Below are 25,495 nucleotides of genomic sequence, written 5' to 3' on the forward strand. Positions count from 1 at the left end.
ACCTGCTGCCAAGTCTGGACCCTCAACGGGAGCAAGACCTGTATCGCAGCTTTGAGGCTGAGTTTCTGGCTAACACGCAACAATCCAAGGCTGGGCCAAGCAAATCATCCAGCACTGGAAGGGATATAGGGTCCGTTCAGCTTCCAGTCGCCCAACAGGGTTTAGGGTCACTTCCAATATCTACAGGCGATGCGAATGTTACGGACTCAGCCTATTCTTCCTCCAACTCTTCAACCTCTTCTCTTAATGTCGGAGGAAAGGTAGGAGTTCTCCCTGATTTACGCGAGTCAAAACGGACTAACCCTCGTGCCTGTGCGCTCGAGGACCCTCCCACCCTTCTTCATAGCCAGATTCGTGGTGGCTTCCCCAATGGGGGTCTGCAGGAGGGAGAAAGATGGACTGGTAGAGGTCTCCGTAAGCTCCCTGCCATCTCCAGCTCCACAGAGGATGGAGAACTCCCGCAGGCCATTTCTCAATCTGTCTGCCTACCTAAAGATCTCAATCTGGCAGAGGTACCGATGGACAGCCAGCAAGACCCGGTGGACTGGCCTGATTTGGGAGGAGACGTCCCTCAACCCGAACTTCATCCTGACCTACCATACGACAGCGCAGACCCAAATGCTGAGTCTTTTCCCTCCCCTCCACCACCTCCAGATGACTGTTCCTACCAGGATTCCTCCAGTGAGAGCTCCTCCATGTGCTTCAGTCTAAGTGAACCTGCATCCGAGGGTTCTTGCACTCCTCCTCTACCATTGCCCAATGGAGATGCAGATGGTACAGTGGTCCTCCGGGCCAAAAGGGGTCAAACGAGGGCGGAAAGGGTGCCCTCTATCTACAAGCTCAAGCTGCGGCCACGAATAAGACCGCGGACTGACAACAGACCCGAGAACAGCCCGTCACGCATCCCTACCCCTGTACATTACAAAAATCATTATCAGCAGTCTCCTGCCAACTCATCTCCCCTACAGACCCCACCACAATCCCCACGTTCAAACGGTCATCATCAACCTTCACACAAAGCTCTGCATCAAGCCTTTGCAGACCTCATTCAGCCTCAGCAGCGATCTCCAGCCATGGGATCTAGAGAGCGTGCTTATTCTTCAGAGTCCAGCCTGGACACAGAGGCCTGGATGTAATAAAGCATGAAGTCGTACTTCTCTCAATATTTACAGCTTTAAAAAGTGTTTGAAAAAACACATTCATAATGACTAGAACGCACATCTGATTGTGGTTAACATGTAGCAGGATGCTGGAATCTTAACAGTCATTTCACTGGAGTTTGTCCATAAAGTGGTTATGAACATTATTTACACCAATTTTGTCCACAATATAGCCTACTGTCAATCACAGAGCAACACACATCACCTGAGATGCGTTTCATTCATCAAGTTATCATTTTTTATTTTTAAGAAAGCAAATCTATCGACAGCATTTCCTATCTTTTGGAGGTTTTAGCTTATAGGTTTTATTCAAGGCAGTGTTATACTGCAGTTCTGGGCTGTGAGGTCACAAGTTTCCTGAATTTCCTGAACAGGAAATGGTTTAATGTGTACAAATCAAAGTGTTTTTATTCAGGGAGTTTATAATTTACAAATTATCTTATATAATTGGTGTTTTAAGTTAAAAATAAGAATTGTAAAATCACTACAGCAAACAAGATAGAGTGTTAGAAATGTGTTAATATACTTTTACGTACATCTGCTAGCAACATGCAGCATCTAACTGACTTTTGACCTTACCTCCATGTGCGATCTAAATTGCAAGACAGTTAACTGCTTTTATTTAGCCAATGCTAAATAAGACATTATATCAACACCTCGTTGCTCTGTTGTTTCTTTTGTTTTAGGAAAAAATCGTATGAAAGGACATAGAAAATTCCCGATTTACACATGTGTTAATTTTTGTGTATGTTCTGTACAAACTTAAATGGTCATGTATAGGTTTATATGTAATATATGATTGATTTGATATGTTTGCATTAAATATGTGTTATGTACATATGATAATAATAATAATAATTCATTGAATTTAAGGTACATTTGTGTTGTTTATCCAAGTGTGATAATTTTGCCTTAGCTATGCAATGTTGCTATTGATTGTTGCCTTGACAAATCTTCTTTCGCCTTAAAGAAAGGATGAGAAGTTGTGTTTGAGATGGAGGGATCATGTGTGTATGGAGGTATGTTGTTGTGTGTATGAGATGTTGATGTTGGACCCTCTCTTATAGTTCTGATAGATAGTTAAGGTAACAACAGCAACAGGATCTTTATCAGCATTTTTCTGTTTAAGATCTTAAATGAATCAAAATGATTTTTAAAATGTATGTGGAGGTGAAAAATGAAGGATTTCTTGTTTAACGATTGCTCATATCGATAGGGGGTGGAATCACTACAAACTGTGTACAGCGATGTAAATCATTCAGAATAAGCCTGAGTCACTTTTATTGTAAATTCCAAACCAATGACTTTCTGTTTCGTTATCTTTAGAAATTATTTCTCTTATAATAGCTCTATGGCACCACCAAGTGGTTAAAGTAATTCTACACATTACAACACAGCTGTGCATGTGCAGTTTGCATTAAGTGAGCCCAAATCTTGGACTGTTATTTGAATGTTACTGGGGATGATTTGAGAGGACAGTATAATGTAGACTTGAGTGAGGGATTATATGAACTGTTTGTTTTAAATCCTGTTTAGATTTAAACTAATTACACTACAACCGGTTTGGCAATTGACTGTGTTAATTTATATAAAATGAGTTGTGAAGCGTTTTATAAAAAGATGATGTTTCTGAATAAATGAATGAACTGTTGACTTTTGGTAAGTTCTCTTTAAAGGCTTTATACTGCTGTGTATTTATGGGTGCAAGTGTTTTATTGAAAGATGTTCTGATGTTTGGTCCTTCGATTAATTGAAAAGGTATTTGAGGGCAGAAAAAGAAATGTTTTTCAGTGTTTGCCTAAAGACTGCAACTATAGGATTATTACTGTTAGAATGACCTTTGACACTATAAAACTGCAATACAGTGCACTGCACATGGCTTCTGCTGGCACTTTAAGACATTGTTAAGTTTCACATCGTGGAGCTTCTGCAGTCTTTCAGATTATATTAACGGATGCTGTGCCTATTTTACATTGTCTGGCAAACCCATATGTACACTACATTCAGTAATCTTTCCAGTATCTAATCATTGAGCGCCATATGCGTGTACAGTTGACTCATTTTGATCATCACTTGTGTTCTTTTTGTTGGTTTGGGTTTGTAATCAAATGTACAAGTTTTAAAATAATTTATTGCATGAATGCTTTATCTTTATTCTTTCCTGACATCAGAAAACCAAGCATGTAGATTCACGTGCTTTTTTTACTTGAGCAAACATTCTGATTGGCATTGTGCTCAGATGTGATCTACTAAAATGCATGTTGAATCTATATATCATCATGATCTGGTTTTGGTAGATGAAAAAGCTGTTGGTTGATTTAATTTGAATGTTTATGAAAACACTTTCATTTTTACTATTTGCATTTTTTTGCCTGAATATTTCTATTTGTTTGATGTTGACAATGAACTGTAAGGTCTTGACATTGTGGAATTTGTTGTGTTGAATAGCAATATTGCAAGACCAACATTCCACTGTTCCCTGAAAACCAATTGCTGTTAATTTAATTCTTGTAATAAAAATGTTTTGGATGATGTGCGTTGCGCTGGGCGTAAATTGCTTTGTTTTCGGAATAAAGAAAGAAAATGTGATGATAATAATCACCGATAATTTAAAGAACATTGAAAACATTAGAAGGAGGATGGGGGATAGAAAAAGGATAGGTTTAACAAAAAGAGAGCGAATAGTGAATATGTTAACCCAGAGGAATATGTTATTACTTAGAAATTGTTCAGGGTATTTTTTGATGGATTCTCAATTGTGTTTTATTTAAATATCTTCTTAATCTCAGATGTTTCTTTTAAAATTACATAGGAGAAATAAAATAGTATGAATGACACAATTGTTAGAATTTAACGATGATACAGTATGAGACTATAAAATGAATAATATTGACTTCCAATGGCAATCGTGGCAAATCTGAGCTCACTTTGTGACATTGTTGATATATAATCTGAAACCTCCGAGACATTTGTGAGATGCAAGAGACTTAAAGGAAAGCACCACTGTTTTTCAATATTTTATTATGTTCTTACGTCTAAATAGACAAATTAATGCATACTTATCTTTTTTCAATACGTGCACTTAAGATTTGTACAGCACATTGTGACTGTGTTAGCATTTAGCCTAGCCCCATTCATTCCTTAGGATCCAAACAGGGATGAACTTAGAAGCCACCGAACAATTCCATGTTTTCCCTATTTAAAGACTGTTACATGAGTACTAGTTACACGAGTAAGTATGGTCGCACAAAAAAAGGTGGCAATTATTAAAGCGAATAAAATAGGGAACTATATTGTATGGCGAAAGAGCACTTAGTTTGCAGCACCTCAGTGCACGCATTCAAAAAAGATAGGTATGAATTAATTTGTCTAAGTTGAGGTAAGAACATAGTAAAATATTGAAAAATTGTGGTATTTTTCTTTAAAGGAATAGTTCACCCAAAAATGAAAATTCTTATCAGTTACCATTCTGTCTAATCAGAAGCTCCATTAACTTTCATAGTATTCTTTTTCCTAAACAATGGATGGCAATGGGGCTTCAAATCAGCTTGGTTACAAACATTCCTCAAAATATCTTTCGTTGTGTTCATCAGAACAAAGAAATTTATACAGGTTTGTAACAACATGAAGGTGAGTAAATGATGACAGAATTTTCATTTTTGGGTAAACTATCCCTTTAAGCCAAAGTTTGCAGTTGCTATGTTTTTAATCTCATTATTGATATAGGAGAAATGATAGAGATATTAACGAGATCTTTTTTTTACGTATTCAATATAATTTTAATTCTATGAAATTTCAATATTCATTAACTTGCTCTAATAATACAATATACAACACTTTCTGTAGGTTATTTTGCAATATATTCATTCAACCCTGAGTGGGCCTCTTACAAAATACATCTCGATATAAACTATTAAATAATGATTTTGGTGTATTAAAGTGCATTCATGAGTGTGTAATGTTAAAAACTGTTCTAAAGGCGGAAGACGGAAGTGTGAATCATATGATGACACGTAAGGTGGGAGGGAAGTAAGAAGGCCGACTTGTACACATTCACTCTTCACTTCGGTAAGGACCATTACTTTGTTATAACTGAGGTATAGTGCCACTTTTCTACCCCTCTATGGCTTTCTGTTGTGTGTGGTTGGACAGTAATGCAGTCCGCTAGATTAAAGGCTTAACTGTGCGCTCACATAAACCCGGATTAAGAAGGTCGTGAAGCTTTAGCACGCGAGCCGTTAGCATTCAGCTATCATCTACATCCCCGGACAGCTTCATTCATCCACTAAAATGGAGTGGGCTAGTCAGCTATGTGTGAGTTAATGTCAATTTGGTATTGAGGGTTAGGAGCAGGGTCGTGCAGATACTTTTAGGTTCGAAGTAATGTGAAAATGCCGGATGTTCGACGAAATAAATAGGTTTGCTAGTTAGCTACGTGCGCTTGTGACTGAGGCAGGTGAGGCTAGTATGACTGTCACCTGCTGCAGTTACCTCAGCGTACATTTAACTAATATTTTTTGGTAATCATTTGACATGTAGTGTGTGTATCACGTGCCTAATACTAGTTACGGTCTTTTACTAGTGTCAACGCCTTGTCCGTTGACAGTTGCATTATTGTATGTGCTGATAAAAACCGACTTTAATCTGGACGTGAACCAGCAGGGATGGTGGTGTTTTTTTTTAACTACTGTGCAATTTAATTTTGTAGGAACAATACGTTATGGTGGATACTGTTAGTACTATGGATAATAACCAGAATTTTTGTAAGGGGTGCACAGTGTGATTATTTTTTTGTACGGTAATGAAATACAACAGCTGTTCCTAATACATGATTTAGTGGTCTTGTTGCCATGTCATCAGTCTGTGAATGGGGTTAGGTGAGGTCAGGTTGACAGTAGCCCTGCGTTCCAATTCGAAAACTATCAGTACTAAATATTTGTCAAAAATAGCTTTAATGTGTCCCATCTCTGTTAAATTGCTCTAATGTACATACTTTTCCATAACAAAAACAGTACATTACATTAGGACAGGGATGGGCAAACCTTTCTTACTTGAGGGCCACATCAGGTTACAAAATAAAGGCGAAGTGCCGCATACTCAACGACAAATGTAGCTTATTTATTCCAAACCAACGCTCAATTATTACTGTACCACATACTTTAATCTACACCCTACTTTTTTAAACACTTTCACTACTTCATATTTTCAAAACAAAAAAAATCTACTCCTGTATACAGTTATATATGCAGTTCTTAAGAAAACATCATAGTATTGTAGTCTGAGTTATATATTTAGCAAAGTAAGATTGCAAGCCATCACCATAAGGAAGAGTAACCATGGTTTTATTAGCTTTACTTGTGACTACAGCTTTATTTTCTTAAAGGGATAGTTTACCCCAAAATTTAAATCCTTCATCATTTACTCACTCTCATGTTGTTCTGATGAACACAAAGTAAGATATTTTGAGGAATGTTTGTAACAAAATTGATCATGAGCCCCATTCACTTGTATACTAGGAAAAATAATACTATGGAAGTGTATGAATGCTTTGGTTAGAATTTTTGGAGGTGAGTTTTTCAGCTCTAGCGACATCTTTTAGATGTTGATGGTATTGCATCAAATGAGTCTTTCTGGACCAAAATCCTACAGTGTTTAGGGCACCAATTATCCGATTCAAGATTTTACATTTGATTTTTGGTGTGTAGGTGTGTATTAGTACATGTAAATGATATGCAAAAGGTACGCACCCAAAAGTAAACGATGACGCAAGTTATAGTCTCCAACATAAATCTCTTTTCTTGGACTACAACAAACACGCGGGTTGTAGGCAACAGTTTACTTCCTGGGATTGGTGATGTAGTAAAGACCGATATTATCATAATTCCTCCTGCTTCGGACACAGCCTGTAAGTTAACTCCGGTTAGCATTGAATTTTGTGTGAATCTTTCAAACATGGGAGGGAGCATCATATTTCCGGCTGATGTCAGAGGTATTCAGGCCAATCACAATGTAAAGATTACCTGGCCAATCAGAGACACAGCGCTTTTGAAAAAAGCTAAGTTTTTATGTGAATCCGTTCAAATCTGAAGTTAAAATATATGGTATGTTGGCAATAACATGTTTTTTAACCATGAACTTCGTGAACACATTGTGTTATACCAAATACACAAAATAACATTGTTTTTTTAGCAATGAAATCGGTGCTCTTTATTATATTTAATTATTATAAACTGCTTCATGGGACAGATAAAAGTGCCCGGAAGCCTTAGTTTGACCACCTTGCCTTTAGGGCCCAGTAGGTGAATTGTGAGAAAGGCTAATGTTAGGTGTTTTGGCTCCTCAAGAACTGGCATGCAGGTGACGTCAGGGTACCGCAAGAGTGTTCCAAAATTAGACCTCTCCATATGATTTTTAAAATCGCTCTTGCAGTACTTTGATGTCATGTCAGTTTGCCTGTTAGTTCTTGCAGCCGCTCATGAAGTCGAACAAGCCGACTGATATGTTTGTAAACAGACACGTGCAATAATTCATGAAAGATCAAAATGCATGAATCAGCAGAGCTAGAAACAAACATCAGACGCACATCAATTTGTAGTTCATTTAGTTGAGTTCATTGCAAACATGAAGTTAAAAACATCATGGTTAATTTGACCATTGTCTCTGTAGTAGATATCAATTGCTGTTATCAAAACAGCTACACCTAAAGATAATATTAATATTTTTGGGATCTAACGTGTCTTTTCCTTTCAGAAGACCTTTCAGGTTATAGTGAGAGTCTAATGGCGCTTTTCCATTGCATAGTACCTCACGGGTCAGGTCGGGTCAGCTTACTTCAATTTGGCTTGGTTAGCTTTTCCATTGAGTTAAGTATCACTTCAGAGTGGGAGGGATTATAGGCGTGTCGTTATATTTGCGCTGCCTACTGCTGTGACATCATACGTGTGAGAGCGTCGTTGGAATGCTATACATCCCCATATATTCATTTATTTATCATTCTGCAACAAAATCAACCATCACAAATAAACAAACACTCGTGGCGTAAGTTTACACGCTCCTCTGAGCCTCATTTTAAGTTGCAAAAATGCCGTGCATTCATTTGAACCTGCGCGTAGCGAATGTGTTGCCAGAAATCGCAAACTTTGGAAAACACTGGTATGGTGTTCCTGATTCTCAACCTGTGGATGGTTTTTCACCGGTAAAAGGGAGTTTGGGATTTGCTTGAGACAGCACACGCACGAAGGTAAAGCTAATCTTGCATAATGCTCATCACGATTCAGGGCTCAACGCAAATATTTTTTTTATACTGGCCGGTCGGGCCAGTGGTTCATGTTTTTACTTGCCCTGCCAAAAAATTTACTGGCCCCGGTAAAAAAATGTCAGTGTCACATATTTAAAAATAATAATTCAAATGTCAAATATAATTGTATACATATAACAAACAAACGAAAAAAGGCTCCCAACTTTTCTGCTTTACCTGTAAACTGACAGCAAATTGTGCAAAATATTGCATCGTTTCTTTTGTCGTGTTTTACCCAAGTAAACATCTGCTTACAAGATGTTAAATAATATACATTAATGAAAATATATTTTAGTGACTGAGGGTGAAGCACTGGCCCGATCGGGCAAGTGACAATACTTTTTACTGGCCCGAATGTCTCTCACGCTTGCCCCGGGCAACCGGGCAGTCCTTTATGTTGAGCCCTGCGATTCTCTCAGACCAATCAGTGATCTACAGTGTTTACACATCACATTTTAGGATCAGCTCAGCTCGCTTGGAACCCCAAATGAGGTGGTACTAAAAAAATCAGGTACTAAAAAAATCAGGTACTAAGTACTGTATCCATTGGAAAAGCCCCCAAAAGTTAGCTGACCCGACCCAAACCGTGTTGTACTATGCAATGGAAAAGCGTCATAATATACAATTCAATAACAGGACGTAGAAAAGTTGTTCTCAGCAGATTTAGGGTCAGAGGAACGACAACTGCTTCAATATAAAGCTATAATTTGCTGACTGAAAAAGAACAATAAGCATTAGCAACAAGTTTTTTCACAGTTATTTTTTGCCCTTCCACAATCTCTGAGAAACACCAGGGAAGGTGTCAGCAGGACATGCACTGGACTTCCTCTTTTTCCTCTGTGCTTGCACTTTTTCAGTACCCTACATCTACTCTGTTTACCGTTCTTTCTTTTTTGTATGGGCTGTGTATGAATCTTTCCTTATTTTTTGCAGGAAAACAGAGGCTTGGGATCCAAGATGACAGACTCCAAATATTTCACCACTACCAAGAAAGGTTTGTTGTCTGCTGGATTTTGTTTTGCTTAAAGATGTGGCTATTTGAAGATTTGTATATAAATATATATCTTCAGTGAAATTTTTCATTTACTTGGCAGTTACAAATGATCACACTGCAAAATACTTTTTAACTGCATTGCCCCATTACACATTTAAAAAATGTTAAATTAAACCTAATCTCTACTCTTACTTCATTTAACGCTTAGTTTGAATATAAATCCTGCTCAGCTTTTCGTGCCAAACGCAGTTCTCTAATTGTGTCTAATGTTGCGTAGAGCCAAGTAGATAGAAATAGCTGTTCGAGCTGCCGTCTGAATGAGACTTAAAGTCTTTGGTTCTTGTTATTGCTTCTTTTGGTATGATTCACGTTGTGCCAGATCAGAGTATTTTTAACAGCACACAAGTAAGCCTGTGTTTGTTATTTGGTCAAAGCCTGAAAATCTCTGTATTTGAACTGTATATATACAAGGCACCCTGCTACCCCTTTCCTTTCTGTTTTCACTCTGGTTATGTGATCATCTAAACAGGTTCATAAATGGTGTTGTTTGGTCTGTGTGACTTTCAGGGGAGATCTTTGAGCTGAAGGCTGAGCTGAACAGTGATAAGAAAGAGAAGAAGAAAGAGGCCGTGAAGAAAGTCATTGCCTCTATGACTGTGGGAAAAGATGTCAGGTGAGCCAGGACATCTGTTTTCTCTTTTTTTTTCAAAATATTAAAGTGCTTTTCTTTATATCTACCATTATTATGTTTTTATGATATGGATTGGAGTTTATGATGTGGTTTTTTTTTTTATCTGAATATTTCGTCCAAAGTGCTTTGTTTCCCGATGTGGTAAACTGCATGCAGACGGATAATCTGGAACTGAAGAAACTGGTCTATCTGTACTTAATGAATTATGCAAAGAGTCAGCCAGACATGGCCATTATGGCAGTCAACACCTTTGTAAAGGTAAGATTCAAATACCTGTGGGAAAAAGTAATGGGCGAGGGAATCAGTGTCTCACTAACTTGGTCTACAAAAAAACGTTATCCTTGCAACACTCTGTTGTGTTTATTAAATGTACAGTCTTTATTTTATCAAGAAAATATTGATGTTTTAAATGTGAAATACAGTTTGAACAGACAAACCTATATGACTAAAGCCCAATTTATACTTCTCCGTCAGTTGTATGCCATAGCCTAGGCATAGACTAACGTAAACAAGAAACGTGTCATTTCTACTCGGACCGCAAGAGCTGTCATTGGTCTGGTAGATCCCCCTTTCGTCAGGTCACAAAAATCTGCTTCGCAATTTCCTCACACGCATTTAACTTGCGACAACGATGGACCATATGTATTTAACAACTCAAGCTGCGACAAATGTGCTATCTACTTTTCCATCAACGTACACAACAAGCAGGGATGTGAAATAATGGATTTTTGTATTTTCTGACCTCGGTGGGATGATAAATCACGTAAATCCGATGAGTTTTATTTTGAGGTTGGGGGGTATGCACTCAGTTGAACATTTCTGGCCTTGCCACTGATGTATAGATCACTGCAAAATAAAACATAGTGAAATGCTTACATTTAAAATTTATAATCTAACATGCCCATCAGAAGTAAATCATTATAATGGTTTTTATTTTTTGTGTATATGTGTGTTTTTCTGTACATGGGTTCTTTCTTTCTTTTTGTTCTTGGCCAATCAGATGCCTGAACAAGCTGCTGCTGCTCCTACTTTTACCTTGATAGCGTAAAATTTCCGTGGACACTGCCTACTAGCGATCTGCATGTATAATTGCATGTGGATGTAAAAAACAACGCAGAATTATAAATAAAAACACTCACGTAGCCTATAGTTTAGAGCAGGGGTAGGCAACGTCGGTCCTGGAGTGCCGATGTCTTGCAGGGTTTAGCTCCAGCTCTGAACAAGCCCACCTGAAAAACTAATCAAGGTCTAAAAAGTCACCTGAAAACTACAGGTAGACAAGGTTTTATCAGGGTTGAAGCTAAATCTGTCGGACATCGGCACTCCAGGACCGACGTTGCCTACCCCGGTTTAGACATATAAATTGCCATTTGCATTAAGCTTTGTATAGTTAGAACCCCAGTCATGTTTTTGAATGGTCGTGCATCATTTCCTCAGTTGCCGCTGAGACAGGAGAAATACAGATTTCAGTGTTGCACTTCCTTCTTTCAATGATGTAAAAATCGTCATTTTGCATCATTGAAAGCAGGAAGTCCAATATGTTTGTTGAGGGGGTGAGACTACAAACACACCTTTTCTCTGTCAGATAGACACCAAATTCTAAGTGTATGTTACATTTCGACTACAAATATGACGCACTTTCAATAAAGATGAATGTTTCTATGGGTGAAATGCTCCTTTAAGTCATCTATTTTAAAAACTACATAAAATTTTTTTATGTTTTTAATAATGAAAGAAATTGGAAAAACGTATTTTTTGTCTACTAAAGTAATTTCATGCATTAAAACATACACCTTCAGATAAGAAGTGTATATATTATAATAGTACTTCATGCTTAATAAAAGTGTTCCTCTCTTTTGCAGGACTGTGAAGACCCAAACCCTCTGATCCGTGCATTGGCTGTGCGCACCATGGGCTGCATCCGAGTGGACAAGATTACAGAATATCTGTGTGAACCCCTGAGGAAGTGTTTGAAGGACGAAGACCCTTATGTGAGGAAGACCGCTGCAGTTTGTGTGGCCAAGCTCCATGATATCAATGCCCAACTGGTAGAAGACCAGGGCTTCCTGGACACCCTGAAGGACCTGATCTCTGACTCCAACCCCATGGTGAGGCTTTGTGGCTAACACATCTAGCCGGATAAGTTTTGATTATAGTGTTCTTGCAAAACTGATCAAACACCAACCATTTATTCAGTGTATTCCAGTCTAGGCATAACTCCATCTCTTAGCTTTATTTTTATCTGTCTAATCGTAATCGAAGTAATGGGACAAATTATAAATCTGACTAAGATAGAGGGTTGTATCCCTGCCAGAATATTGCACTTAAATGGGTTTTGTAAAGGTATTTGTGGGCTTAGTGGTACTATTCAGCTCTCTTTGAGTCTCTGTGGTGTGGAATTACATGCTGTTGTTGTGTGAAACCCTAAACCAGGGACATACACACTGTGACTGTATTAAATGTAATGTCTGTGTTATTTTCCCTACATTAGGTTGTAGCAAATGCGGTTGCGGCACTATCTGAGATAGCAGAGTCTCATCCTAACAGCAACCTGCTGGACCTGAACCCTCAGACCATTAACAAGCTTTTGACAGCCCTTAATGAATGCACAGAGTGGGGTCAGATCTTCATCCTTGACTGCCTGGCCAACTACACGCCCCGTGATGATAGAGAGTCACAGAGGTCAGAACTGGTGACCCTCAAATAGCTTTTTAATCTTTACAGTGAAACTTCACACATGCACCTAATTACGAGAGAGAAAAGAAAAAAATCAATCTTGAGATTACAAGAAATCAATGTAACGTCATTTAAAAAAAACATCACAAATAATAGATAATCCATATTTTAACCAGCCCTTATTCAATCCACAAAAGGTTTGTTAAAAAGCAGGGTCGAGTATTGACTATTTTTTATTTTATACCTCCTACAGTATCTGCGAGCGTGTAACGCCTCGGCTGTCCCATGCTAACTCTGCTGTGGTGCTGTCCGCCGTGAAGGTTCTGATGAAGTTTATGGAGATGCTTCCTAAAGATCTGGACTATTACGGCACTCTGTTAAAAAAACTTGCCCCTCCTTTGGTCACACTGCTGTCAGCTGAGCCTGAACTGCAATATGTCGCCCTCAGGAACATTAACCTCATCGTACAGAAACGGTAGGTGAAGGACAGGGTTGTTCGTTTCTACAAATACGAATTTTTGCTGATGCTAATTTGGGAATAAATACATTTGCAAAACACACAAATAATTAGGGCTGTCAAACAAAATACAAAAAAGTTACAAAAACGTATATAAATATATTAAGGTTTTTATATCAGGGTTCCCGCGGGGTCTTAAAAAGCCTTAAAAGCATTGAATTTATGAATTTGGAAATAATACCTTAAAAAGACTTAAAAAAGTCTTAAATTTTGATGTCTGGGTCTTAAAAATTGTGCTGTATGTAACTTCTCCATATTGTATTTTTCCTTAAAAGTTTCTTTGTCAACCACATTTTGATTAAATCAGGGATGCAAACACATCGCTTTTCAGCGCCTGCGCCTTTTTATTATTAATGGCATTTTGGTTGCGAGCACATCGTGTCTCTCCCGATGAGTCTGCTGTACGTTCACATGCTCTCTGTTTCTCGATGAATTGGGTGCGACATGAAGCGAGTTCAGCGTAACATGTTTCTGAACTTGAGCAGAGTTGTATGCATAGAGGTTTTCACGGAGGACCGGGTCCGATTAACATTATGTGTAAAACCCGAGTCGATAGGAAAACGGCCGTGATCAGAGTCAGTCAGCGCTAATGTTCACGTGCAGTTTCAAGCTGCGTGCCTCCGTTTCTATTGCGATAACAACTGGCTTGGTTTGAAAGTCACGACCACGCGCTGCACTTTCTTTCTCCGTCCCTTTGTTTAATAATATTCTTATTAATGAACCATCTTTTTATATCTAAAAAGTTTGCTCAAAGATCACAAAGATGGTAGCAAAAAAGCAATGTGAATGTTAATTAAGCCCATTGCACGAGCAAAGCTCAAGCTGACTCTAGATATAAAAAACGCAAAGCTCTAATATAAAGTCACCAGTCACTGGGACAGCAAGTAGACTTTTGAATCTAAAATAATAAGTGGATTAAGCTCTTTTAATCTGCAAGAGAGGAATTAAAAGAGGCACTTTTACTGCTTCTGCTCTATCTAAAAAAGGAAAGAAAACTACATAAACCATAACACACCGATTACATTTATAATCTCTAGACCTGCACTTTCTATCATTAATATACTATACATATTATTGTATTCAAAAGAGTTTGATTAAAGGGGTCATCTACACAAGTATTGCTTCATATGTCAGTGCAAAAACAGTAAAGTGTTTTGTGATGCTTTGACAAACATTGTCAGCTTTGTTCATTTATGGTTGGATTTATGAAATATAATGTGAAATTAATATAAATGAATGCAGCCAGATGGAAGGCCCTGGATACGTTGCAGGAGGTGGCCAGGAAGAAGAGGAAGAAGGAGTAAAGCAAGAAGAAGTGCTAGATAGTTCAATAAGAGTTTTGGTTTAACATAAAAAATGAAATTGAATATTCCAAATTAATGTCGGCGTCTTTTGATTTTCGAATTTCATTTTTCTCTATATACCTAGGTTGGTAGGGATGGCAGGGGTCTGTGGCAATGTAGCCTAAGTATCTGGATATTTGCCTGGGTGTGAGGGCTTAGATTACCTTTCTCTTTTTTGAACATACATGTGTTTGCATCTCTGTTTGTTTAATAAAGTAGTATAAATAAAGAGTGGCGGATCCAATAATTGAGAACGCAACACAGTCCCGGGTCACAGTACAAAATACTGCGAACACGTGATACCTTCAGTAAATGAAGATCACCACAATCATAGACTGCAACACAACACAGCAACAGGCAAAGGAGAAGTGGGAAAAATAAAAGAAAATCTCAGAAATTCCTTAACAACTTAACATTGTTTGGCAAACTTTCTTGTGGCCTACTGAAAAAAATTTTTCACACTTGCTTGGCTTATAATCTTTTTACCTATTTCACATCGGAAAAATAAATGAACACAAGTTTAAGTATTTTAGTTTTTCTTTGCTGGTAGGGACGTGAAATGGGTATTAATTTTTTATATGAATGGTCTTAAAAAGGTCTTAAAAAGACTTGAATTTAACTTGAAGAAACCTGTAGGAACCCTGTATGTATTTTATATATAAATAAAAAATTATATATAAATAATAGTGCTGGGCATAGAGTAATCTAGATTAATCTCATACAAAATAAAAGTTTTTTTTTTTGCATAATATATGAGTTTGTGCTGTGTGTAATTATGTACATATAAATACAAACACATTCATGTGTATTTAAGAAACATTTATATGTGTGTGTGTGTATATATATTAATTTATATTTATTTATGTGTTTATATATTCTATATAAATAAAAAACAATATATAAATAAAACATTTCTTAAATGTGTGTGTGTATATATATATATATATATATATATATATATATATATATATATGTATGTATATATGTATGTATATATGTATGTATGTATGTATGTGTATATATATATATATGTGTATATATATGTATATATTTATGTATATATATATATATATATGTGTGTGTATATATATATGTGTGTATATATATATATGTATATGTATATGTATGTATATGTATGTATGTGTGTGTGGTTAAATATTAGGGGTGCAACGGATCACAAAACTCACGGTTTGGATCACATTACGGTTTTTGAGGCACGGATTTTTCGGATCAGCAAAAAAAGTATGGGAAAAATCTAATAACAAATCAAGAAATTACAAACATTTATAAAAAAGAACAAAGTTTCACATTATGTAAGGTCTAAAATCATTAGGTACAGAAATCAATTAAATAATAACACTGCATTTATTGTATTAAATAAATTATTATATTATAAATTAATTCTTATTTTTTAAAGCTTTAGAAGTGATTTTCTCTTTGTCTTGGGATGTTTGATTAACATTAATGACACAGACTTAAGTAGGTCAGTTGAGCTTACTGTCTCTTTAAGACCAAATATGCACAGACAGCATATCTCTCTCTGTGTGTGCACTACTGTGTCCCCTTAAACGCATACATACACACAGACAGAGGGCAAATTACAAACGGCGCAGCATAAACAGTCTCCCACATAAAAACGTTACGTTGTTTTTTATTGCTCTGTTAGCCAAATGTATTTTAATACACTACAGTATGAGAGAGAGTAGGGCAACTCTCTGAAGTTTACTCATCAAGAGTTCTGATCTTTGAAGGATGATCACGTTGGACTCGAGCTAGACCAGACGCATTAAACCTAGGGTGACCATACGTGCCATTCTTCCTGGACACATCCCGTCCAGGATTTCGGTGCGTCTTCCGGAAGTGGTATTTGTCAACCGCATACGTCATAGAGGACTATTATTATTATTACAGAAAAGCAACAGTTACATTTTAAGGTAAGAATGAAACGATTGTATATCTTATGTTTTTATGGCGTATGCGGTCAACAAATACGACTTCCGGAAGACGCACCGAAATCCTGGACGGGATGTGTCTGGGAAGAATGGCACGTATGGTCACCCTAATTAAACCGCACGTTCGTTTGTGCGTAAAGTAAACTGCTCACTTTAGCGCCTTTTTGCAGTTAAACGGTTTAAAATCATTTGCAACCCTTACAAATGATAAACTTTCCCTATTTAAATTTGCGTATTAATCCGCGAATCACATGTGAGCCGAACCGTGGGTCGGATCACGGATCAACTGCGATCCGTTACACCACTATTAAATATACATAATATTTATGCACAGCACAAACTTGTATATTATGCAAAAAATTACTTTAATTTTGTATGAGATTAATCTAGATTAATCCATGCCCAGCCCTAATAAATAAAATGTTTGTGTGTGTATTTATATATGCATAGTAATTAAACACAGCACACACACACACACATTCTGGTTTCCATGTTTTGTGGGGACATTCCATAGACGTAATGCATTTTATACCACACAAACTGTATATTCTTTTCCCCTTACATACCCCTTTCCCTAACCCCAACCATCACAGAAAACTTTCTACTACTTCACATTTTCAAGAAACATCAATTTGTTTGATTTATAAGCATGTTTCCTCATGGGGACATCAAAATGTCCCCACAAGGTCACAAAAACACTGGTATTCCTATCTTTGTGGGGACAATTGGTCCCCACAACGTGATAATTACCAGGTACACACACACACACACACACACACACACATATTACGAAAACACTTTTATTTTGTATGCAATTAATTGTTTGATATCACTACACATAATATTTAATAATAATATTCATACCTACTCTTTCCTTGCAAGAAATATTTATAATAAAAGCTTCATCTGTAGTTTAATTACTGGTTTTTCATTCTGTCTCTTTTTCAGCCCTGAAATTCTAAAGCATGAAATGAAAGTTTTCTTTGTGAAATACAATGACCCGATCTATGTCAAACTGGAGAAACTGGACATCATGATCCGCCTGGCGTCTCAGGCCAACATCGCTCAGGTGACTGAAATGACACCCACACTCTCAGATCTCCTTTCTTTCTAATGTGGAACATGATCGCCATTTAATCACTCATGTTTATACATCCTCTTTCACACCACCCACTGCAGCAGATATATCGCATCAACATTTGACATTTGTTTTTATGAGCGTCTGTGCTAAATATTTGCGTTGGTCTGTGTTGTTTAGGTCCTTGCTGAGCTGAAGGAATACGCCACTGAGGTGGATGTAGACTTTGTGCGCAAGGCTGTACGAGCCATCGGCCGCTGTGCAATTAAAGTAGAGGTGAGCTGGCCTGACATTATTATTAATTTCATTAGCATTGGCAGTCTAATTTAATTAAACTTTAAACTTCACCCCCTCTATGAAAGCATTTAACCTGATGTAAAACAGAAATCAACTCTTTAATTGGTGAATGGTTGTATTTAAGCTCTATAGTTAAAGAGATGCTTTATCTGTGTCTTCTCTCATATCTCCATCACAGCAATCAGCAGAGCGTTGTGTCAGCACACTGCTTGACCTCATTCAGACCAAGGTTAACTATGTGGTGCAGGAAGCTATCGTGGTCATCAAGGACATTTTCCGCAAGTACCCCAACAAGTAAGTTATACAATTTTCCCCTGACCCTTTGTCAACAAAGATTTGCATGACTCTTTTCTGTAAAGGTAAATTAATTCAGCACGCTTTTTAGGCAAACTTAAAGGGATGATTCATCCCAAATGAAAAAATATGTTTTGATTTCATGTAGTAATAATTACAAAGAAATCATGCAATAAAATTTCACTGAGCCCCGTCATGCATTAGTCCTCTTCCTGCAGCTTCATTTTTGTATTTTACTTGTGTTGTCAGGTATGAGAGCGTGATCGCCACCCTGTGTGAGAACCTGGACTCTTTGGATGAGCCTGAGGCTCGGGCAGCCATGATCTGGATTGTGGGAGAGTACGCTGAGAGAATCGACAATGCCGACGAGCTGCTGGAAAGCTTCCTGGAAGGTTTCCATGATGAGAGCACACAGGTGAATTTAAGCACTGGAAAGCTCAGGTGGGGGGAGGCACAGTGGCTCAGTGGGTAGCACTAAGTACTTCAGCCTTTAAGGGCGATTTATAGTCGTGCGTAGGTCCTACGGCGTAGCTACGGCGTAGGCTATCCGTAGCCTGTGCGTAGCTCTGCGTAGCCTGACGCGCACCTCCCAAAATTTTGGCTCTACACGGACCGTAAGCGCTGTGATTGGTTCACCAAAACCCCTCCCGTCAGGTAAAAAAAAAACTGCGTCATAGGTATTTCCGTTTGAGACGGTGAAAACAAAGATGAGCCAAGTTGAGGAGTGATTTAACTCAAACTGCAACAAAGTCGCTGTTTATTTACTTCCATCATTGCTGGTCTTCTCAAATTATACACAACAAGTTGCTATTTCTTCTTCGTTTGTGGGTTTACTTTCTTAGCTTCTTCTTCTGTGACGACTTCTGCTTCTACTGTGGTTACACGCGTGATTACTGCCACCCAGTGGTTTCACGTGTAATTGCATGTCGACGCGGATGGCGACGTACAAGTATAAATGAAAACCGACGCGGAACCTACGCCGTCGCTGCTACGCCGTAGGACCTACGCACGACTATAAATCGCCCTTTAGACTAAACTAGGGATACAGGGATACTACTTTTTCCCTTACCAATCCAATTTCGATACCATGTTTTAAAGTGTCTGTGCAGTTCAAATGTGTAGCCTAACAACACTTAGGTTAAGGATGGGCAACTTTGGTCCTGGAGGGTCCTGCAGAGTTTAGCTACAACTTGCCTCAACACAACTGCCTAAAATTTTCTTGTATGCCTAGTAAGACCTTAATTGGCTGTTTCATGTGTGTTTAATTATGGTTGGAGCTAAACTCTGCAGGACATCGGCCCTCCAGGACCAAAGTTCCCCACCCCTGACTTAGGTGTTATCAAAGCAGTTTATTGTTTTTGTAAAAATACTTATTTTCTGTAAAGTTTTTACCTTAGCTTTAGGAAACATTGATAACTTGGGACTGAATGTTAAGACATTGTTACTTTCTTGGCAGTCAGTCTCATCAATAGATGTCACATTCCATCATTGCCTTCATATTTTATCTTAAACTGTTCACATGCTGTTAATCATCACAAAGCACACATTCAAACTGCCTGTATAATTTCATTATCTAGTATGTGGGTGTATGTGAGCCCACCCCTAGTGGCATCACTGCTACTCTAGTGCTTACTCTCATGAACTTACGTGAACTTTTGTCTAAGTTAACTTTTACGGTTGTCTCTCAGGTCCAGCTGCAGTTGCTGACAGCCATTGTAAAGCTGTTCCTGAAGAAGCCCACTGAGACCCAGGAGCTGGTGCAACAAGTGCTGAGTCTTGCGACACAGGTGAGACTTTGTCCACTCACATGGACTGTTATCAAAGTGAGAAAATTACACTATATCTATACCTGCACCTCCTAGAGATGCTTTCTGGAGGTGTTTGTCATCTTCGCTACAGATTTCAAAAGGAAAGCTAGTTTAGCTGGCTGATGCCTTCCTAAGAATGTGAATGGTTGTGTATGTCAGTAAACAAGAAATTCATGTCAACACTTGACAAGTATTCTTTTGAACAAAACACTGCAATTGCTTTTTTGTAACTGTAGGCAAAAAATATAAGGAAGTAAAGGGAAAGACCTCAATCTTTTGGTGTCCGATTCCTGTGCATCTGTTAGACTACATGAACTACACTGCTAACTGTTGGTGCTTTTCCATTGCATAGTATGACCCAGTACAATTCAGTACAGCTGAGCAGCTTTCATCCCTATTAGCGGTGAAAAACATCTACATGCTGAGAATGAAAAATGCCATTCCATCGATTTGCTCCTGTTTTGTGCATTTGTTTGTATAGCATTACGATGTCACAGCAGTATAATGCGGCGCAACTGTAACTAAAAGCCTATAATACCACCCACTTTAAAGCAGCACCAAACTCCAGTGGAAAAGCACTATTTCTATGCATACCCATGTACATATTCATATAGCAGTGCACTGGAGATGGCACTCTGCTGGTCTGCAGCAATTAGTTTATCCACAAGCCAAGAATAGCGGGGTTGTGTTCTTTTAAAGCTTTTATTTCCAGAACACTCGTAAGACTTACTTTCTTAGCAGCTTGTCACTGAAAGTGCCAGTGTCCGTCGCCTGCCTCATTTAAACAACCTTTTTCCTGTTAATTAAAGCAGTGCATTATGGAGTAAGCGTGCAGGCCTGCTGCTTTTTTGACTTTGGGTGATGTTCTCAACAGGACAAGACACTTTTATGGTTTTGTATGTCCATGTGGTAGGGTGTCCTGTCCTACCCTTCTACCTAAAATAGAAGTGGATATTATTTTTAGGTATACCTTCAACAAAAGTCTACCATTCACTTGACTCAAATGTTCTTCATTATTTACCAAGCTTTTTGATGTGATGGTGTATATAAAAAAGTTTTTTAATTAATATTAATTTGTTTAGTTTAAAATAAATATTGTTAAACATAAAAATTAAAAAACTTTTTATATTATATTATAAATGGATATTATAATAAAACATTTAATTCAGACATTTTTTTTCTTAATTTTTTGTTGCATTATTTTAGTGGTGATGCTTGGAAGAGCATTATTTAAAAAATTACCATGCTGTGATTTTTATCGTTGCAACTTAATCTAAATACCACTTTAAAGGTGCAGTGTGTAACTTTTTAGAAGGATCTCTTGACAGAAATGCAATATAATATAGATAACTAATAATATCAGTGGTGTATAAAACCCTTACATAATGAACTGTGTTTATTACCTTAGAATGAGCTGTTTTTATCTACATACACAGCGGGTCACCTTTCATGGAAGTCGCCATTTTGTGCGGCCATGTTTCTACAGTAGGACTAAATGGACAAACCGCTCTACAGAGCTTTTTTTCACAACTTTATTTTGTCTTAGACAACAACATGTTTGTCCTTGGGCGGCTACCGGCTTCCCTATGCGTTTCGGGGAACGGTGGATTGAGCCGTTGTTTGTGATTCACAATCTCACAGCTAGATACCGCTAAAAATTACACACTAAACCACAAAGCATAAAAAGGAAAACATTTATTTGTCTTTTTTTTTTCTTCCTCAAGTGACAATGATTGTTTATAGGTGCCCCCTTCCTTTCTCTTTCCTTTTTTTCTTTCTCAATATTTTTCTACTCTGTTTGTATACAGTGTTTATTTATGTAGCAATAATTTGTTGTATTATATTTGACTTGTGAACTCTGGAGCATACTTTTCACCCTTTTTTGTTTGTGTTTTTTCCTCTCTTCTTTGAATCAGAGAAAAATAAGTATTTTGATTCAACCACATTTTGATTTTATTTATTTATTGTTTAATATGTTGAAACAATGCTAGGTTGTCCCTTGTTTTGTAACTCTAATTGGAAAACGCCAATTAAAAGATTTAAGCTTTAAAATGTACACGCTGCACCTTTAAGTATACAGAGTTTAAGGCAACTATTCAATCTAATTGATTTGTCACCTTTGTGCTTTGTCACGTCCCCAATGTGCACATTTACAAAGTGTACAAGTTATTGCTTGGTGGATTAATGTTTGTGTGTCAGAGCAAAGGGGAGCCCGTGTGTGATCTTGTTAATATTCAGAGAAGCCGTTGGCCTATGCTGTCACACTGGGATCTGAGATTGAATCTTGTCATTATTAACTTTGAGCTTCAGCGCCACAGGCTGTAGTCACCGCCAGAGTTCTGTCAGAATACGAAATGACCCCCTCCATCCCAGGTGCTGTTTTATGGCTTTCGTATGTAATTCTCGCACCGCTGTTTTGTTCTGGGTGTTTCTGGTGCACCCCTTGATCTTTCACATGGATAAATTAGTGCTCAGACAAAGTTTTGCATTATTTACACAAGATTGTGACAGTTCTCTCCACAAAACTTTGTCTTAAGGGCGAAACAGTGTCACCCACACTTCATCATTTTCTCTTTTAATTTCTCATGCATAGATGTCAAAAGTATTGGTACTAGGGTAGCGATATTATTTGGGCTGCAACAACTAATCAAATATTTGATAATATTCGATAATGAAAATGGCAATCGCACGAGTTGTGCAGAGGCGTATCTGCACTATGTTGTGCGAGCTCCTTGTTTATACAGCACAGAGCAGTGGGACTTAAGGCCAAAGTAGAATACATTTTTTATGCGAGGGTTTGTGTAAAGTGTGCGTGATGTCATTTTTGTCATCAGTTGCCTGCGTGCGTACTGTACGCACACTGCCAAATTTTTTAAATCTCTCGTACAATGTGCATACAGGAGTTTATAGGCCACGAGACATATTGCAATTTTTCGCAGTGCACATGAGTCAAACGTCAGCATGTGTCGACTGTGCAAGTATGCTTGCTTATGCATAAAAACTGAGTATACCCAGGGCTTAAAATGAAAAAGCAAGATGGCAGAATGATTCACATGATGATGGTGAATGCAAAAGTGCAGTGTTTGTTAAAGTTTAAAGTAGTCCTCTCTATAGATGGGGCCCATTGACTTACCATAGTATTTTTTTCCTACTATAAAAAGTCAATGGACCCCATCTTTAAAATGGACTACTCCTTTAAAAGCGATTACAAAGCAGCCTGGGCTGTTGCAGTAGGATGGTTTGCAAGTGCACAGACCAAACTAATCGATAAGGACATTCGTTGAACACTATTTTTAGTATTGACGACTATTGAATATTTAATTAGGTGTTGCAGCCTCAAATTTTATGCTAAAATAAAAGTAGCTCTTTATCTGCTGTAATACTGAATTTTGTGACTGACGTGACTTTTTTCAAATGCTTGTACTTAGTTGTGATAATGCTTGTTCGGTAATGTGGCTGCTTGTGTTATCAGTCAAATGCACATTCTGGCCATTATGTTTGTCATTGCGAGGTATACATGAATATGTAAACAGGCATGCACAAATCAAATACCGGATGTGTGTCCAAATATCGGACCTGTATTTTTTTCATTTACTGCTCATGTCAGCCCTACTCGCTTTATATGAAGCACAAAGTGACTCATCAGTTCTTCCATTGGTTTTAATTCATGTATTTTTTCTTCTTCAACTTTCCAGGATTCTGATAATCCTGACCTGCGTGATCGTGGCTACATCTACTGGCGTCTGCTCTCCACAGACCCTGTGGCGGCTAAAGAGGTTGTTTTGGCCGAGAAGCCTCTGATCTCAGAGGAGACGGACCTGATTGAGCCCACCTTGCTTGAGGAGCTCATCTGCCACATCGGTACTCTGGCCTCTGTCTATCACAAACCCCCCAGTGCCTTTGTGGAGGGCAGTCGTGGTGTTCAGCACAAGAAAATTCCTGCACGTGCTGGCTCGTAAGTCTTTTGTTTCTTTACTTGCCTCATGTGAATCCCTGTTGAAAATAAAATCTTAAATATTTGTACTCCTTTAAATTTGACAGCTTTGTTAAATATGAGTACTAGTAAGCCTTTTGTTTATCAGTGGGGAGAGTGCAGAGAGTCCAGATGTCGGCCAGTCTGGATCTGCTGAAGCGCCACCTGCTGTCATTCCATCACAAGGTGATCTCCTAGGTGATCTGCTGAACTTGGATCTGGCCCCGCCCACTGCCACTATTCCTTCAGTTCAGCCCTCTATGCAGATGGGAGCCATGGACCTCCTGGGAGGAGGTCTAGATAGTTTGGTACGTTTCTTCACTCATCTTGCACACTTTCCAAACATAATCCCAATTTTGTGGTAAAATCATATTACAATAAAATATAAAATATAGAGAAAAGAAGGATGCAGGCCTGTTTTTTTATTTACCACATATGTCCAATTTAAGCATAAATTCTAAAGATAAGATCTTCAAAGAGCTGAAGCTTATCCCAGATCAGCCTCCAGCTTTAAAGCACACTTCCAAAATCCCTTTAACCAGTGTAATTGTGTCTGTTGAGACTTCACAGATGGTCGTGCATAAAGTACTTTCCCTGCCTGAATTTCCTTCCTGTCCTCTTATTCGTTTCTTTGACTGTATTTTGTCCTCTGTTTTATCCTTGCGCTACACTTGCAGATGGGCGATGAATCAGATACGGTAATTAAACTAAGTGAAAACGGTATCAGACAGTCACTCTTTCATATCATACCATTTCATTAGAGTCAATCGGGGACTTGTGTTATTGTGTGTAAGAGGGCTACTTCACATACTGCAGTTTGCCAACTGAATTTTAATCACAAGTATTGATCACGTCTTGTTTTTGTAAAATGTGGTCTGCATTAGTAACACTAGATTTCTTGTTATCACACATCTTAAGTTCTAGATTTAAACCAGGCTTAATGTTCCTAAAGCTGCACTTGTAGGTTTTCTCTGATATACAGTTTGTCAACCCTAGAGGCGATTGCTTAAAGATTATATTATAAGTAAAATAATTTCTTTGCTTTTCATCCCATTTCTCTATCAGCTGAGTGTTTCCCACAGGGTGGAGGTGCAGTCTCCACAGACTGCTTTTGATTATAGTAATAGAGAGGTGTGTGAGGCTGTTTTTACATTTAGGATCATCCTCAGAAGTTATTTCTTTGTAGTGTTTTTAGACAAGGCTCTTCTTTCTAAAGTTAATATAAGTCAAGGTTAGAACCTGGTCTCAAATTAGTATAAAGTGGCTCTAAAGAGTGCCCTTCCTCCCGTTGTGCTAGTTTTAGTCATCCAGGTCATAGGTCGGTAACAGGACAGGCAGTCTGTACAATGGAAAGCAGAGTAAAACAGTTAATATAAATTTCCATCCAAGCTGTGAATTAAATTTATACAAAAATC

The 25,495-nt window shown here is 37.9% G+C and overlaps 2 protein-coding genes across 4 annotated transcripts in view; both read left to right on the forward strand.

Annotated features, from left to right (window-relative positions):
- Positions 1-3,692, forward strand: part of gas2l1 (growth arrest-specific 2 like 1) — a 38,449-nt gene extending 34,757 nt beyond the window's left edge. The window contains exon 6 of the mRNA XM_065250415.2: positions 1-3,692. Within this exon, the coding sequence (XP_065106487.1) occupies positions 1-1,136 (1,136 nt within the window). The 3' untranslated portion in view covers positions 1,137-3,692.
- A 1,456-nt stretch (positions 3,693-5,148) lies between these two features.
- ap1b1 (adaptor related protein complex 1 subunit beta 1) overlaps positions 5,149-25,495 on the forward strand; it is a 41,578-nt gene continuing 21,231 nt past the window's right edge. Inside the window, exons 1-15 of one of the 3 annotated variants that reach the window (XM_065250416.1) lie at positions 5,149-5,228; positions 9,391-9,451; positions 10,019-10,124; positions 10,265-10,400; positions 12,005-12,250; positions 12,634-12,824; positions 13,072-13,293; positions 17,579-17,699; positions 17,889-17,984; positions 18,184-18,299; positions 18,549-18,714; positions 19,988-20,086; positions 23,803-24,062; positions 24,190-24,388; positions 24,758-24,778. In XM_065250416.1, the coding sequence (XP_065106488.1) occupies positions 9,415-9,451; positions 10,019-10,124; positions 10,265-10,400; positions 12,005-12,250; positions 12,634-12,824; positions 13,072-13,293; positions 17,579-17,699; positions 17,889-17,984; positions 18,184-18,299; positions 18,549-18,714; positions 19,988-20,086; positions 23,803-24,062; positions 24,190-24,388; positions 24,758-24,778 (2,016 nt within the window). In that variant the 5' untranslated portion in view covers positions 5,149-5,228; positions 9,391-9,414. Of the gene's footprint in view, positions 5,258-9,390; positions 9,452-10,018; positions 10,125-10,264; positions 10,401-12,004; positions 12,251-12,633; positions 12,825-13,071; positions 13,294-17,578; positions 17,700-17,888; positions 17,985-18,183; positions 18,300-18,548; positions 18,715-19,987; positions 20,087-23,802; positions 24,063-24,189; positions 24,389-24,757; positions 24,779-25,495 lie in introns of all 3 variants that reach the window. The other 2 variants (XM_065250417.2, XM_065250418.1) reach the window with 2 other exon arrangements.

The sequence above is a fragment of the Paramisgurnus dabryanus genome, chromosome 5, assembly GCF_030506205.2.
Source record: "Paramisgurnus dabryanus chromosome 5, PD_genome_1.1, whole genome shotgun sequence".
In the NCBI taxonomy this organism is placed as follows: Eukaryota; Metazoa; Chordata; class Actinopteri; order Cypriniformes; family Cobitidae; genus Paramisgurnus; species Paramisgurnus dabryanus.